This window comes from Protobothrops mucrosquamatus, unplaced genomic scaffold, assembly GCF_001527695.2.
Source record: "Protobothrops mucrosquamatus isolate PMUCROS unplaced genomic scaffold, P.Mucros_1.0 scaffold436, whole genome shotgun sequence".
Taxonomy (NCBI): domain Eukaryota; kingdom Metazoa; phylum Chordata; class Lepidosauria; order Squamata; family Viperidae; genus Protobothrops; species Protobothrops mucrosquamatus.
In genome coordinates this window covers 816411-834666 of record NW_015386760.1, presented here as the reverse complement: position 1 = coordinate 834666, position 18256 = coordinate 816411, and the positions used below count along the sequence as shown (strand labels likewise).

The 18256-nt window shown below is 33.4% G+C and overlaps 1 protein-coding gene across 1 annotated transcript in view; it reads right to left on the bottom strand.

Annotated features, from left to right (window-relative positions):
* The window catches only part of NBAS (neuroblastoma amplified sequence), a gene marked incomplete at its 3' end in the record, with an annotated part of 148793 nt that overhangs the window by 56866 nt on the left and 73671 nt on the right, over positions 1-18256 (bottom strand). Inside the window, exons 28-34 of the mRNA XM_015816358.2 lie at positions 17805-17927; positions 17378-17480; positions 10340-10560; positions 9655-9767; positions 7570-7683; positions 924-1037; positions 289-446 (exon numbers count right to left, since the gene is read on the bottom strand). Of these exons, the coding sequence (XP_015671844.1) occupies positions 289-446; positions 924-1037; positions 7570-7683; positions 9655-9767; positions 10340-10560; positions 17378-17480; positions 17805-17927 (946 nt within the window). The remainder of the gene's footprint in view (positions 1-288; positions 447-923; positions 1038-7569; positions 7684-9654; positions 9768-10339; positions 10561-17377; positions 17481-17804; positions 17928-18256) is intronic.

Sequence of the window (18256 nt, the reverse complement as noted above, 5' to 3'; positions counted from 1 at the left end):
ATAAATAAGTGGGTTTTGGGTTGCAGTTTGGGCACTCGGCCTCTAAAAGGTTCGCCATCACTGGCCTAGTGTACAGTATAACAAACTGTTTTTTTTTAAGATTATTGACTGAAAATAGAATTTTATGCAAGGAGCAAAACAAACCCATATACACCATTTTGGCTTTGTTTTGATACTTAACTGTTTTATTCAAAGCAGCTGTCCAGTTCCATGTTCTACTAGCATAAAGATGAAACTTGTTATTCTTTAGTCATGCAGTAAATAGGGCTTTAGAAATTTGCGACATACCTCAGCCTGTAGAATATTGCTTGCTGCCAATAGCAATTCTATGGCACTTGGGGGACAGTGTGTCAAAGCATAGGCCAGGAGCTGCTGCCGAACGGCCATGTCTTGATATCCTTCTGATTGTCCTAACTGGCTACAAACCTCCCAGCTTTTAGAGTATCCTGCCATGGATATTACAAAAAGGACACAGAATGGAAATAGATAATGTATTAACTATATTCATTCATCATTCCATCCTCAATAACTCCTTCTACACAGTATTTTTATTTTATATATTCAATTTATACGTTGCCCATCTCACTGTCACATGAGATGTAATATCCAACTCTATCTCATCACAATATGGTTCACTCAACATACACATACAACATACAAATATAATATACAATACCCTTTCCCATATTTAAAAATGAGACAATGAATGGCTTGAAGGCTTCTGTACTAGAAAACAAGAATCTTCCAGATCAGAAGGATGTCATAGCATATCTACAGATACCTCACAAATAACAAATAATAGACACTGATCAAGTTTCAGGAGAAAAGCAGAGGGCAACATGGTATTTTATACAATCTAGAAAATTCCCAAGATCATTTTTATAACCATTTGTACACATGGATGGGGTGCAGATATACTCTACCTGAAGCCATAAGTTCCTGACAGTGCATATTTGCAGCTTTGTAATCCTGATATTTGAGTGCTTGTTCCACTAAAAGTATCAAAACCTGTCCTTTTCTCTCCATCTGGTCATCACCTACAAAATAATTTATATATTTATATTCTTACTGGTGCCTGACATTAATTAAAAATGGAACAGACAGCAACAAAAGTAACTGGCTAATAGTATATAAGACAGGCACTATTTTACAACATTACAACCAAATGACAATGTTACCCACTTTCCAAGAACAACCCAAATTTATTTATTTTTTAATGACCCTGTAATCCCTTGTATCGGGGTGGGGTTGGGGTGACTGAATGGAGCTAAGTGTTTACTGGCCGGATGCCTTTCCTGATGCCTAAGCGGAATTCACAGCAGATATTTTCTCTTTGCGTCCAGAAAAAGAAATATTTCCTGCTACCTCACAACCTCCTGATTCTAAGGCAAGAGCTCCACCTCTAGGCCACCACACCACTTAAGACAACCCAAATTGATATAATTAATTCAAATTTAATAAAACAGTAAATTTATCAATTAATTCTATTTGTCAGAAATGTGGGCATATTTAGATGTGGCAGAAATTGCTTTTTCTTAATTGAGTTTGTGTGACAGATCAAGATAATACAGCAAAACATCCTCTGTACATCCTCCTTATTATACAAATGTTCACTGATTGATTAATAGTAACTGTTAATCCTGATAGGATGGCAAGCAGATATTTCATCATTCAATGTGATTATATTTAATAATAATAATAATAATAATAATAATAATAATAATAATAAAAAAAAAAAAGTTGGAAGGGACCTTGGAAGTCATCTAGTCCAACACCCTGCTCAGGCAGGAAAGCCTATACCTATATTCATACACAATTTATAGGCCTAACCATGGAGTTCCTCCAACTTTTATCCTTTGTGGATTTATTAATCAGCTCTTATTCTTCTAATCAGACATACTCGTCATACTTCTTGGGACACAAAAAATTAAAACATTTAGGAATTATACAAGTGAAATTAATTTCTAATGATAGTTTTATACATGCTATTTCATAGGTACACTTCAAGAAGTTAAACTACTAGATACAAGGAATATAATGAATTATACGCCTCAACAATGCAGTAGTTTTTTCATCTTTGTTGCCAGACATTTAAATGCAGAACTGCTTTATCCAAGATACCCAGTGACATTTACTACTGAAAATTCTGTGTTGTCTACTGTTTAAAGAACCAAAAGCAGTTAAAATAATTGTCCAAGCAAATATTTAGATGGTGCCCTTTTTCAAATTCAGGTGCATAAAACCATTAAAAATTGAACACAGCATTAGAAGGAGCATGTGCTATGTATAAAGAAGTAAAAAAATAATCACATATAATGTAATATTTTATGGATATAGGTTTTAGTGGAAACCAATAGTGCATTTTTAATTATATTTTATTGCATATTTAGGTGATTTGTTTATTCTGAATGGGAATTTGTTTTCAAAGCTGATTTCTGAAATTGGCATCTACCAATTGAGCAAGTTTTTTAGCATAAAGTTGGGATATACATTCCGTAAGTAAAATAAAAAATTAAATTTAGGCATTAAAGAACAACTCTAAGAAGCTAAATCACAGCATATAATCTTAGTTACCTCTGGAAAAACAGAAGTAACGAAGTTGAAAGATGTATTTCCTCTGAAAAACTGCTTATGTGCCAGGCAAGATAAAGTAACTACTTTATATACTAAGAACAGAGGAAGCAACTGTATCACTTATCACAAAGGTATTAATCAGTAAATATATGGAAATATATTCCCAGAATATTGTAACTAATATGCCAGCTGGGGAAGGGGAACACTGTAAGGCGTAAAACATTGTAGTGTGAATACAGGGACAGCCAATGCATCCAATGACGTGCAGAACATTCTGGATATACTATTATTATAACACATCGTAGAAATCAGAATAAAAAAACATTTTGTAACTTCTAATACAGTTGATGTATACAGGACAGAAGTCATGCTATTACAACTGATAAACACAATTGATAAATGGACAGAAGCCTCTTCACAACTTATTATTTATATTGTTACCATAGATAGATTTTTTTTTCATGTTCTTCTATGCTCTGACACATAGATCTCGTGCTTAGGAAACATCCTCTCATGATGACATGTAAGGTACAAGTACTGTACAACCAGCAAAATCTAACTAACATCTATACAGTCTTCAGATCTTCCTCAATAATAAGATCATCTGTTTGTTTACCACTCAAAATATAAACCTATTTTCATCTTCTAGAAAAAAAGACTATATATAATCACTAATTATATAAAAAAAATCAACCTATGACTGTCACTGTAATTATAATGGTATGTAAGAAAGACCCTGAGGAAGGAGCCGGAGAGATGCTTCCTAGGGAATGGTCAGACAGGAGAGGGCCTAGTCTAGGGGCAGGCAACCTTGGCTCTTTTATGACTCGTGGACTTCAATTCCCAGAATTCCTGAGCCATGGCCTAGCCTGCAGCTGCATAATGGGCAAACCAAAAGGCTCAGAAGGGACCTTCCCTAAGTTCTCAGGTTGTAAAGGAGACAGTGGGAAACGTATACTTGCAATATTTTGCTAATGTAGCTTTACAAAAAAGTAGAATTAGCTCTTCTGGTCATGTTTCCTGTCTGGTCAACCTAGGCTGACAGTCATTTTGAAACAAAAATTATTTTAAAAGGACTTTCATAATTCATGATTCGAAGAGCAATCCCTGCATCTAGTAAACAGCTGTGAGCAATATTTATGCCAGATTCTTTCAAGGTTAAAAAGCAATAAATGAATGGCAGGTTACTTCTGAGGACTGTTCCATGAAGGCTAGATGCCAAGCATCTTTGAAGCTGCCATGAAACAGTGTCTTTAAAAAAATCTATTATAGAATTAATCTATGAACATTTATTTTGAAGTCTAATTCCCATTTCTCTTAACTTTAGTCAGTAAAAAATAATGAGAATATAATCCACTCATGAATATAACCCATAACATGATGCTCTCCAGTGGTGGTAAGCCCAGCTTCTATATCACTCCTTGGCAGTAATAGCCATGGGTTGCTGACAATTGCAACTGAACATCTCTGCAGGGCACCACATTGTAGAAAGCTAATAAAGAGAGTAAAAGCAGAAAGTTCTTGGGCTTATTTTTCATAAACAGATGAGACAGGAAACTTCTTGAAAGTAATATAATAAGATGAAGTAGGATTATGTTTATGAAAAAATATTATTATGGTGTTATGTAAGTTGTACAACTTCTAGTTTATTTCCAGTGTACAACTCCAGGTACTGGTTTCCAGGTTTCTGCAACACATAGCTAGTGTTCTGAAATTTGATTCAGCATCTTCTATGTTGGCTTCTATGATAACATATTTTATTTATCCTGCTTTTTTTAGCTCTTTGTAAATAATTGCAGACTGTTATTTTTATCTTAATTTACATTGTCCTTTGTCCCTTAAATCAATCTTTGATCATATAAACTAATCATGAATCTTAGCTGTTAAAATCTTTTTTCAAATATTTCATTGATTTCTATCTTTCTCATATATTTCCCAATATATGAGAGGGCTGACCCCTCTCAATTAAAAATGAAACTCTGTACAGTATAATTGGATTCCCACAATAGTTCTGGGCCTCAAATGAACTCAGAAACTTTCTGAAATGTATGGTAAAAGATGGACAAAACGTCCTCCTTAATGCGGGAGAACTGAGAACAGCAGACAGGGCCAGGCCTAGTTGATAAAAAGAAAAAGGCTGAATTTAATGGATATCAGTTTGAGTTATTTGGCTGCCTGGGAGAAAAAATCTTGCACCATAATCCCTGAGTATAATCCCCCAACACTGTTTTCCAGCTATACTTTCTATCTCCAAAATAGGAACAAAGTGCAACTTAATGTTTTATTTATCCCAAAGATGCTTTTTCACAAGGCAACTGGACTTTCTTGTTTTTCTGAAAATGTTTTGCAAAACATCTTCAAAGAAAAACAAGATAGTCCAGTTGCCTCCTGAAAAAGCATCTTGGGATAACTATGACTTGGATGACTGAGAATCTCCACAGGCGTTTTATGTTTTAGATTATTTTTCAGTGAATTTTAATAGAATGGATTCATATTATTTTTTCAAAGAAGCTATTATAAAGTTAAGGATGACTGCAGACCAAAACTCAAATTAGTGTGCACAACTGATCTATAGTTTCAATTTAAGATGAAACATATTGCTATCATTGTATGAGTATAAGAGTCATTACAGACTTTTAGAATTAGCAAAAGATTACTGGGGTTACCAGAGTTATCAATGTGCTTTGCATCCTCAGTTATTTTTTGTGAGAGTTAGGAAGATATTCAAAATAAATAGGTAGATATTATAATGAGTCAGCATGCTCTCTCAGGGAGATAAAGAATCTTATAAGATGAAATCAAGTAATGAAGAATACAGAGGTTCTGAAGTGGTTGGGGACACTTGAATGATTATTTTTTGTAATAAAAAACTGGCTTGAATTCTGTGTTAAATAAAAGGAGTACGCTCATACTTTGACACTCATGTTTATCACAGCAGTGAATTAATTTGTTCACTTCTGGCAGTAGAGAAATCTCTATTCTCAGAATCTCTGTATTCTTCATTACTCATACCACTTCAGCATACTTCAAAAGATATTTTCAATATAGTTATTCAGTTATGCACAAATCCATCATATCTACTCCCCAAGATCTCATTTGCACTAGATTTCAAAAAATATCTGAAACTTCACAAATTATCATATAAGTAGTATGCTTAACAAAAACGATGAACAAACTTTTGGTGACCAGGGCCAATGATTAGCAAATTTGGAAGAGGAAAAAGAGGACCATACGGCAGGATAATAATACAAGATAGCTGAGGGATTGTCATTCAGGGGCAGAGAGAGAGTTCTCCCCACCTCAGGTTTTGGAGAAGGAGAAGAAGGAGATGTTTGCCTTAATAGAAAGCCATGCTGTTAAAACCAACATTGGTTGACTATGGATTTTTCTCTTTAAATAGAGAAAATAGTCACTTTGGGTGAGACGGCTGGCTATATAAATTTGATTAACAAATCAAAATAAATAAATAACAATTAACAAAGGAATCAGGCAGCTCATAATTTAATATACATATATGTATGAGATACTGTGTATGCAAAAAGCCCCAACTTCTTTTAGCTAAGATGTTTGCACAGCTAAGATGTTTGCACAGTGCCCACCTGAAATTGTTACTTGGGACTTCTATACATTTATCAGCAAACGGTATGAAATGATATTCTGAGACAGTGGAATTTTTCATTGATCAATAAGGCTAATTCAAAACTTAAGTTTAATACACTCCTACTTTTACTCTCACAACTACATACTACACTCTATCATTTTCCTTTTTAAAAGCCTCCTTGGCTTTACACATTAAGATTTACAACCGTAGAGATTAAGAATTCCTTCTTTATAATGACAGGAGTGTATACACTGCAGGTCAGGAACTTGTGTTTTCTGTATGTTAAATAGCAAAGCACTGTGAGAGTGGTAACAGAGCAACCTGAGAATAAAACAGATATATCATTCTTTTATCTTGGTAATGACAGGGGGGAAAATGAGAGCAATATATATCAAATGGTTTTCTGAAACTGATTTACAGTGTTTCTCAACCTTGACAATTTTAAGGCATGTGGACTTCAACTCCCAGAATTCCACAGCCAGTGTTGCTGGCTGTGGGATTCTGGGAGTTGAAGTCCACATGCCTTAAAATGGTCAAGGTTGAGAAACACTGGATCATTAAAAGAACCCTTCCATAGTTTATTGACAACACAAAGAGTATTCAAATAAACTTACATTTTAAATATGGCAAACTAGATTGCTTTTGCACAAAATAGATAATTATAATTTCCTAAGTAATAGAAAGATTTACAGACTGAATGTAGGTAGCAAATGTATTTTAGCTGCTTTACATTCTGCTGGTGATGGAGGGCTGTCTAATTAAATCAACTGAACTAAATTCATTGATATTTTATGTAAAAAGGTTACAATGGTTAACAATGATATAATTTTTGAATATAATTTAAGCATTTTTGAAGACAATTTAGAATCTCTAAATAAACAATATCCTTAAACGAATAGTCTATATGTGAGAGGGCAGGCTGCCTGAAAGTCAGCTAGCACCTGGGCTTATGGTGCTCTGTCCCTTTAAGACCTCTGCCTAGCTAGCCCAGCTAGGAGCTGAGCAGAAAAGTAGCTGGCTGTTGTTGTTTGTGGTGAAGTAATTGGTGTATCAGAGTTGTTCTGAGAGTGACAGGGGAAGTGGTTTCTGTTACTTTGTGTGAATAGAGCCACTGGAAGCAGCCTAAGGCTAACAGACAGAAATAAGGTTCTGTAGCAGTAGGGCTCACAAACTGTAGTAGACTAATACTAGTAATAGGAATAGTAGTAGACCTGGGGAAGTGTGTGAGAAGGAACTGTGAGTATTTCCCATTGTGTACTTGTGTTTGGGTTGCCTAATGGCCAAGGGGGGTTGTGTTGGCTCTCTGGAGCTTTGGGAGCCCACTGACACTGGATATAGATAAAACAGCCTGTGACAACCAACCAACACAAGTTAGGAATGATATTTGATTTTACCTGCAACCTTCAGCAAATTTGCAAGTCCCAAAAACTTGGCAGATTGCTTATAGTTTGTGGGCAGCCGAGAGAGACATTCCTTGATAAGGCTGAGTCGATCAGAACACAAGCGCACTGGAGAGAAAATATGTTTATTAAGAAATGCAATAAAATTGTATTTGAGGCAGATACTTGTAAAGTGTTCATTAGTGCTATAAATGTAAATGTATATTTAAAGTAGGCCTATGCAAAGCATTCAAACTGGTATTTCATAAACCTTGTTGGTGCAAGTGAAGCATCTTATTGTGAAGTGCTAAAGCTTAAACATCCTCTGGGAGATTCAGTGTGATTGTTTTGAAGGCACAGACAACACTTTAGCTGGGACTATGAACCAGAAGCGGATCAGTTATATACATATATGCATGTGGAGAAATGTGAGAAGCAGCTGAACAGCTGAGGAAAAAGCTATTTGGCTACTTCAAAAACTGCCTCTTTCACACTGATGTGCATTGCAAAATACTCTTTTCAAATGCTGTGAGGAACCCAAATTTAAAGCACAATTGAACACCTTCATTCGTGTGGAGAAATATGTTACTCTAGGAAATATCTTATAAATGGGCATCTTCTATCTTTGGAGGATAAAAATCATCATGTTATAGTGGAATCTTTATTTCTTTTCAAAACACTGAAAATATGAAAACATGAAATATGAGATAGTACAGCCCAACCCAGGAGGATCATCTTAGTTTCCACTCTGTTTGATCAGAGTTAATATTGATTTTCCATGATAAATAATTTTGGATTTTCATATTCCGTATTTAGTTTATGAGCCTGCAGGCGGTATCTTTCTTTTTATCTTTTGTATGGTGGCCTGTTTTTAAAGTGTAAAAAGAAATACATAATGATATGCAATCTAGTTTTAAAAATGTTTTTGTATACACTACAGCTGACACTGTAATTAATGGCCTTCTGTACTCATTAAATTAAACAGATTTTTTAAGCAATAGTAACATTAGTCATTTTCAAATAACAGAAGCATCAAAAACTCCTGAAAGTTTTTTCCCCCAAATAAATAGAAAGTGGAAGAACAAAACAACAATAACAAAAAATGTACCATTAAGTATGACTGACCTGACTGATGATACTGTATATGAGAATATCTGATAATATCAAGGCAGGTAAAATGCAGAAAAGTGGAAGTTAAATTGAATGCACAGGAATTGATTATTTAAAAACATAAATAAGAAGCTATAGGGGTAAGAATAAATTAATGATAAATGTGGATTAAATACAAAAGTAAATAAAGAGTATGAAAGGGGTACAGAGGTGCTTTGGTCATACAGAAAGAATGAAAGAATCATAAAACAAGTAAATGAAGCAAGAATGAACCAGCTGAGATGATGGAGATGACACCAATGGTTACATGAAGTTGTTGAGATCCTCCAAGAGAAATGATTGACAGGTTTAAAGATTCAAAGTCATGATATAGCTGCGGTAGACATAAGAATTTACAGGTAATGTATGTATATTTTAGGGGGGATATAGTAGTAATTGGTTTTGTATAAACTAGATTTAGTCATATTATGGTAGTGAGTAAGTTTCTTGTAGACTATGCTAATTAATATGAGAAATACTTTGGATTTTAAAAATGTGGGTTTTTAGATTCCAAAGTGGCTGGGAAAGGAAGATGCAACTATAACATTAGGATTAAATGGTCAGATTGAAGATAAGCCATGGAGAACAGTGGATATTCTTTAGCTTCGTTTTGCTTTATTAGGTTTTAATAATATAACCTAAATGTTTTAATGTAAAGGCTAGGGGGACATTGAGCAATATATTCCAAAAAGGAAATGTTGGTAAAATCCAACCAAGATAAATTACAATGATGTAAGTGAGGCATATACCTCAGTCTTTCGTTAAATTTAATGAGACTTCAAAAATATATTCTTTTTGCAAATAACTGAGCCAATTAGATTATTTATACAAGAGTACAGAAATGCAATGATTGTACCTAATACTTGCACAAATATGAAACCTTAAGGCTAGTACTTAAAAATTGCTATAAAGAACACAAATGAGATAGAGATGATAAGAGCTAAACTGTACCTTGTAATGGTAAAATTTTCACACCAAATTCTTCAAAGTAACTAAGAGAACGAATAAGATCTAGTTCCTCTTGAATAACAGGTGGACAGTCTGTAATGAGCTGTAAGCAGGATCTTTTTTAAAAAAGGGAAAAAAATTAAGACTAAATTTTTCTCCAAGTAAAATTATGTTAACAGATTTTTGTATTTTTCCAGTATTCTGGGATCTCTTCAAATCATATAAACCTTTCACCTTTCAGCTCAGTCAATACATTCTAGTCTCTTTAGCTCAAATACTAGGAAATGTGTCCAGAAACCTTCGTAATGCCACTGAGTCTTTGGAACAAGTTTCCGTTCCTAAATGGGAGGGGTGTTAGAAACAATGAAGATCAACCTCAATCTTTAGAACAAGCACAGCTGGAAAAAAGCATTAAATAAGGATAACAATGTTTTCTAGATAGCCTCTCCTATCTTCTAAAGAGTTATCATTCTTTTTAATTTGGTTAAAAATTATGGCATTTTTATGTCATCACACTGATTTAATTTTGTTCCCAGAACCTATTAATAACATTACTATAAATACATTTAGTCTTAGAAATGCAAAGAAAACATGGTGCAGAGTATAAATGTAAAAGATATATTTTTTACGAAGAAATATCATAACTTTAAATGTAGAGAGGGAAGAATTAGAATAAATATATGATCACCTGGCCAAATCCATGCAAGTATCAGTCAGATTGGTTGAAGAATTGAAATACTCTCGGCTAGCAGCCAAAACTAATTCAATGCTTTTCTCATAGCTGATTCTGCATTGCATTTTTCCTTTAGAAACGGGGGGATCTATTGACCAAACACTGCAATGCATCATTTGCCCAGCTAAATGGATATTCTCCAGCAGGCTTGAACATAGAAGACTTTCAGTAAAAATCTACAAAATAAAACACAATCAATATCATAGAATGTTTTTATGTTTGCTAAACTCTTAAATATAGAGGCTGAAATAGACAGCATAGGACAGCTTTCAGATACATGTACATCAATATAATTGTTTTAAGAAATCTTCCTAAAACAAGGCTCAATCTGATTTGTTTATTGTACATTATTTATTTAAAAGATTCATATGACTGCCCACTTTATATTAATAACCCTGGCAGGTTCACAACAGCAACAGAGAAAAATAACAAAATATAATAAGATAAAAAACCAAGGCACCATAACACTCCTACTCGAAATATACATGTACTGAACTCAATTCCCAACCTGGAATTCCCATCTCCCCCCCACCAGTGCCTGGGGGAAGAACCAACAAAATTATTGTCAGAACCCCAAGGCAGACAAAACTTGGAATCCAAGGACATATAAGATAATACTACCTTTATTATAGGGTTATAGTAACAGAATTGTGCAAATAAAAATGTGCTTTTCCCCTACTCCCCTTTATCTTTCTTTTCATATATATATATATATATATATATATATATATATATATATATATATATATATATATATAAAATAAGAGAACAAGAAAAAATCAAAAGGAACAAAAACACAAAGAGACATATCCCAAAAAAAAACCCGTATGTGTTGTTAAAATATAAGTGAAAACATATAAGAGAAAATATAAAATTAAATGTACCTATCATCTATCAATCTATATGTTGTTACAATATACAGTTCAATTCTATATATAATTATCTAGTGCAAACATTAGTATATTATGCTAACATAACAATCTATTTTTTTAACACACTGTATTTTGTATAAAGGTGTCCCCTATTTTATTATAATTCCCCATACAAAATCTACACCTAAAGGCAATCTGCTCATAAGCAGCAAATATAATCATGCCTTCAACCCACTGAATAAATTTAGTAATTGAATAAATGGGGCCATACGGTACATTTATCTTTCCAATGTTGCAATATCTGCCTTTTAGCTATAGTATGGACACAAATCCATTTATGATGTCCAGTTGTTAAGTTTCACATATTAGGTATGTAACTTAACAGAATATTATCCTCTGAAAATTTTAGTTTCATTGCACAGCGACATTTATGTAGTCCACTTCTTTCTCCCCAAACATAGTAAACATTCTAAAATCATGTTTTAAAGAAGCATTTTCCTTATTGTATCTCAAGAAAATTCTATCCTGAAGAATCCTTTTCATATAATACAGAAATAATGAAGGCAAAAAAATTCCAAACATTATTTTTTTGAGGTAAACGTTAAGACGTTAAAACGTTAAGACATTCTGCCATTGTCAAAGCATTGTCTAATTCTTTATTCCAATCATTTCTAAGTGTCTGCATATCAAATTGATTTATTGATCTGTGTTAATTTTTAAATGTATTTATTTACATCCACCTTTATTATTTTTATAAATAACTAAAGGCAGCAAACACACACAATACTCCTTCTTCCTATTTTCCTCACAATAACAACCATGTAAGGTGAATTAGGCTGACAGAGAGAGATTGACCCAAGATCATCCAATCAGCTTTCATGCCTAAGGAGGGACTATAACTCACAGTCTTCCAGTTTCTAGTCTGATGCCTTAACCACTAGACCAAACTAGCTCTATATTTGATAACAAATGTCTATAGAAATTAATAGTAGGTTTTTTAGTTTTAAAGGATTTAATCAGCTGTTCTAATATCTCAGGTGTCTTGAAGATAAAAATGTGGTTGGTCCAAACAATTTCCAACCAATGTTAAAAATTCATTATCATCAGCTATCAACTGGTCCAAAGTCAATATCCCTGTTTTCCACCAATTTTTCATGTAACTATCTTTTTCACAATATTTAATGTTGGATTTTCCAAAAAAGTCAATTTAGCATGAGAAAAAGGATCATTTTATTACACATTCCATTGTTTTCTAATTAATATACATTTTTCCAGAGATACTAGAGTTGACTGTATTTATATCCTAATATGATACACCCAACAAAGGTGCTATAGATGTATATTCCAAATTTGTCCAAATTGAAAAAAAAAATAACAATGGTTGGCTTCCAGTATTTCATACTTGACAAAAGGTAAGCTTTTTGATTCAGAAAACCAAATCCTCCTTCATTAATTGATCATTGCATTTTCACCAAAAGATATTCTTAGAATAGATAATTCCATAATTTTTTAAACAAAGAGTTTACTTTTTGAAAATATTTTCCAGATATTTGGACAGGAATTCCTTTCAGGATATAAATTAACCTGGGAATAATATTCATTTTGAGAGCATTCACATTTCTCCAAAGGGTGAGGTTTAATGACACCTATCTATCCTTATCTGAAAATATCTCTTTCTATACCTTATTTATATTACACATTACTGAGTTATCTATCTATCTATCTATCTATCTATCTATCTATCTATCTATCTATCTATCTATCTATCTATCTATCTATCTATCTATCTATCTATCTATCTATCTATCTAAACATTTAATGGATTGGATACAAATACTGAATATTGATAAATGGATGGGGTAACTAATTTTTTTCCTACTGGCATCAACTCTGTTTGGATCAGTTGTTTGAAAGGTGTTTTTCAAAAGGCAACTGGACTTTCTTTGTTTTTCCTTGAAGACATTTCTCCTTCTCATCCAAGAAGCTTCTTCAGTTCAGCACCTTTGGGACAACCATTACTTGGATGACTGAGAATCTCCATAGACTTTTGGACCAGTTAGTAAAATATCCTATTTTACTAAAGGCACCTATCATTTGCATCAACACACTTTTTATTTCTAAAAAGAAGAATGTCATCTGCAAATAAAACCAGTTTATATTCAATTGAATTATGTACTATTCTGTAAATCTCTCTACATTGCATAATAGCACAAGCCTAGGGTTTCACATAAATATTAGACAGCAAGGGTGAAAGTAGACATCTTTGTCTAATTCCTCTATATAATGGGAACCTGCAGAGAATTTACTGTTAATCCTCTGTCTCTTTATCTTCATGGGAACGAGGGATAAGTCAAGTCTAAGATGCTTTCTCAAATTACCTTTCTACCCTGGAATCAGATTTCTTTTAACTGCCTGCTATCTTGGTTGTGGCTTTCTTCAAGGTTCCATCTACCATTATAGGAACTGATAGATATATTTGGAGATTATATTCTCATTCTCTCTCTCCTCTCCCCCCCCTTTTTTTTTCCTTTCATAAGGAACCCATATGTAGTACAAATATGCTACTAGTCAACAAGAAAATTTGTTTTTGTATTTTGGATAAGCCTACTGTAGAAGCAACTTTCAAAATAAAAAGAACCACATAGTTTTTCATGAACTATGATAATAAAAATGCACTTTATAAGCATTTCAGCATGGCATTCCTATAAAAAGTCTAGCCTTTATCTTGCAATAAGAGACACAAATGTAACATTGTTTTTCTTGATACATTTAGATGTGTGTTTGTGTGCGTATGCATCCCCACAAAACAAAATCTAATTTTACTCTTGTAATTTTTATACAAGTTTATACAATTTCAACATTTTTCAAGAGCCATAGAGATTGACTATCTCTCAGAATAAACCCTATAATCTAAATAAGACTGACTATAATATGAAAATGTAAGTGTTTTAATTTCTTAAATATAAGTTATACAAAAATTAATGCAAGTACTGTACAACAGGGATCCCCAACCCCTGGTCCGTGGACTGGCACCGGGCTACAGCATACCAGCAACTGGGCCTTGCAAACAAGTGAAGCCCCATCCGCTGGATGCAAGCAGCACATGAAACCATACCCCCTCTGGTCCATGGGAAAAATGTTCTCCACAGAACCGGTCCCTGGTGCCCAAAAGATTGGGGGCCTCTGCTGTACAATATAATAAACAAGAAAGCGTGCTGGCAAACTAGACATATTTAAAAACCTGTGTTCTTCTATAATTCACAGTTCATTCTAATTTCCTATTGAACATACTACACAATTTTCTGCACAAACTGTATTTTGCATTTCACTTTAAATGCAAACAGGAAGGCATCTATCAAAGTGTTATATACACTCTGAGTAACATTATTAAAAATGAACCTTCTGCTCAGTAAACCATTCAACATACATAACACTGATGCAAAAAGCTATTTATCTTCCTTTTGTTTAGTAGAAATTTCATTTCAGACTTTCTGTAAGTTAAGAAATTACAATTTTTCATCTCTTTGCGAATTTTACAGTCGTTTATAAGAATACAGCCTTAATATAAAAATGCAGAGCTTTATAAAAACAAGCAATTCTAAAAGTCAAAACTGGTTATCTCCTACTAATGTGTTTCTTAAACATTTTCCCAAATAGACTAAAGTAGCTAAAGGTTTTTTTTTACTAATTAAAAATATACACAGCTTCAAAGTTTTATCAGTGTGTGGAAAAGTTGACTGAAATACTGAGGGGTGGGAAGCGGAAGACTCTGTGAGATAATACATCCCCAATCTATATTTAAGAATGGGATATTCTACTCCCTCCATCAACTCTTCTTCTCTCTAGCATGAATTCTATTCCATTATCTACATGCACAACATAACCCCCGCTGAATCAGGATGTTAAAGCTTATGTTAACACAGATTGTAACCATGTTTAAAGTCTTGGAACTGCAGTCAAGAAGGGTTTTGAAGTTCAGCATTATTTATTACTAAGCCTCACTTCAACAGGATCTATACTTTAAGGCTTCTAAGACAAAGCATTTTAACATACAGCATAAAAACTTTTTTTTTTTACCTTAGTGAAAAAGATAAGAAAAAGTATGTCGCTCTACTTAAGACAGAAAGTCTAGCTTTTATAATTCCCAATTGCAAAACCAAATCCCTGAAATCAAGGAAGCAGGCAGGACCTCTGGGAAGAAAACAGGAAGGTTTCTGTCTAGACAGACCATTATGGCTGTGAATATTCTTTTTAAACTTACCAGGATATCAGATGTTGTACCCTTAAAGTACCTACAAATATTTCTCTCCAGTTGTCACAATAATAGTCCTCAATTTACAGCCACTGATTTAATGACCATTAAAAAAGTGACTTATGACCGGTTCTCACACTTATGACAGTTTCAACATCCCCATGGTCACATGACCAAAATTTGGGTGCTTGGCAACTGGTATGTATTTATGATGGTGGCACTGTGCCAAGGCCACCTGATCACCATTTGAGACCTTCCCAGCCAGCTTGTGACAAGCAAAGTTAATGGCGGAAGCCAGATTCACAGACACAAAATTCACTTAATAACTACAGGTGATTGGCTTAACAACTGTGGCAAAAAGGTTGTAAAATGGAGCATGATTCACTTAACGACTGCCTTCCTTAGCAACGGAAATGTTGAGCTCAATGGTGTAAATCAAGGACTACCTCTAATTCTTTCTTTAAGATTTTTTTTTTAAATTTTAAATTTTAACTATAGGAAACTGAAATATTGCAAAGAATTGTATAGGCCTCTTGTATAATTTTCATTTTCTCAAAGGCCCATAATCCAGTAAGAATTTTTTTAAAAAATAAGAACACTGTAAACAGTTCTTTTGTAAAGGTATTCCCCTATTTTGAAAATAGAATGAAAATATTTGGAAAAAGCTAAAAGAAATGGCAGGTACAAATCTCACTAGTAGCTTCCTGGGAAACAAATGCTTTTTAACTGGTCTCTCCCACTATGCCCTTTGTGGCAGTATACAGAAAAAACACTCCAGCTATTCCAAGTGCAGTTACTGGTCTAAAATAATCAGAGATTCTCATTACAGTCCCTCAATTTTATTTAGTCCAAATAGGCTAAAAGGCGAATTCTATATTTCAAATACATTACTAGACTACAGGTAAACTGGACATATAAGTGGTCTCCACTGGAAGCATTTGTAATAATGCAGAATTCTAAGAGGTTTTGCATTATTTATTTAATTGTTTGTTTGTTTAGGTTTTATTCGAATGCAGGCTATGCTTCAGGATACTGATAGCCCAGTCTATCAGTAACAACAAACTTCAAAGTTGGTATTTGAAATGTGCTTTTCAGGTCTAAAGCCATCATCTATTCCCTATTCTTTTTCAGATTTTTCAAAGTAGTCAGAAAAAAGCATTATAAAGTCTCAGAGAATCTTTGCTAAAGCTGTTTTTAATCCTCTTAACTGGGCGGTGGGGGGAAATCCTCTTGCTTTGGATAAGCTAAAATATTGGCTTTTCTTAGAAATCCGAGAAACGTATTTTTATCAAGAACAGTAAAGTGTATTGTCCCAAATAAGAATAGCAGCCTTATTTATTCAGCATCCTTACTTAAAAAATTCTTCCTCTTCAGTTTGCTTCAAGAAAAAGAATTTTTTGCATATGTTTACAGACAAAGAGCCAATAGGTTTATCTATGTTTGTTTTAATATCCTTAAAATGTAGGTTCCACTCTTTACAACTACTATAACCATAGCCATTTTCTTGGTTACAATTTTCTGAAAATAAACTAAATAATATTCAGTTAGGAATTGCTCATTCCTAGAAGACCCCAGTAGCAAGCTGATTCAAACTTCTGTTTAAAAGCCAATCACGAAAGATGTTCCTTTAACACTCCAAGTTACTTATATCATAAATTTTAGCTTTACAAATTTTTTCTTATTGCTAAAATAGTTAAGAAAACTTAATACTGTAGGATTTAAATGGATAAAATAAATACTGAGATAACTCTAGACTAAGTTCTCCTTCCATTGTTTGGATTTAGGAGTATATAAACAGAGTTAGTACAAAGAAGTATAAAATTGTAAAGTATCTTTTACTGCACACTGGGGGGAAAAAGAAACAATTACCTCATAGCATGTGTCTGGTCTTAAACAACTATAAACATTTTTCTGCATAGCCAGCATATCTTGCAATAATCCCATCCAGTACTTCTCATTAACAGAAGGCTGCCTTTTAAGAGAGATAAAAATATCAACATTTATAAAGCACATAATTAAGTTGCAAAATTAAAGGGGACTATGACATTATGATACAATCTCTTAACTCTTTTATATGGGTATTGCGACATCATAAATAAGATTCATAGTATAATCATCAGTAGACCGCAACTTGAACAAACTCTAGGCATTAAGAGTGAGGTTTAATACCAATTTTCCTAATATTAATAATTATTTATTATTTCAAATGCTGAATAGTATTTATTTCAAACTTACAAGTGGAAACAAAGTTAGTTATACAGATTCACTACCACTAAGAACAGTGGCCTGTACTCACTTTTTGGCTATGTGCCGAGTCAATCTTATCATTAGTTTCTGTGCTTCTTCTGGACTGTTCTTTGTGTCTTTTACAAAGGATACAGGTTTCTGGAGTCCATGTTTTTCCAAATGTTCTGATACACTGCAATAATTGTCAAAAAATATCATCAATTGAACCATATAGTTCTTCCCAATTATATCGCTAAGAGTCCCAAACAAAAGAGAAAGACTTTCTCTTAAAAGAAAAACACAATATTTTATTTATTTTTATGGTTGTGACACATAAAAACACCCTCTTCTTTCTTGGCAGAAATTAAATGCAATATGTACAAAATGAATAATCTGTACGATATTGACCAAGTGGTGCTGCAAACCACATATACCACCTTACTTTTTTTGAATATGTTTGCATAAATTTATTAAAGGCTGTTGCATTGTAAATCATTGGGATTCCCTAAGCATGAATGGCAT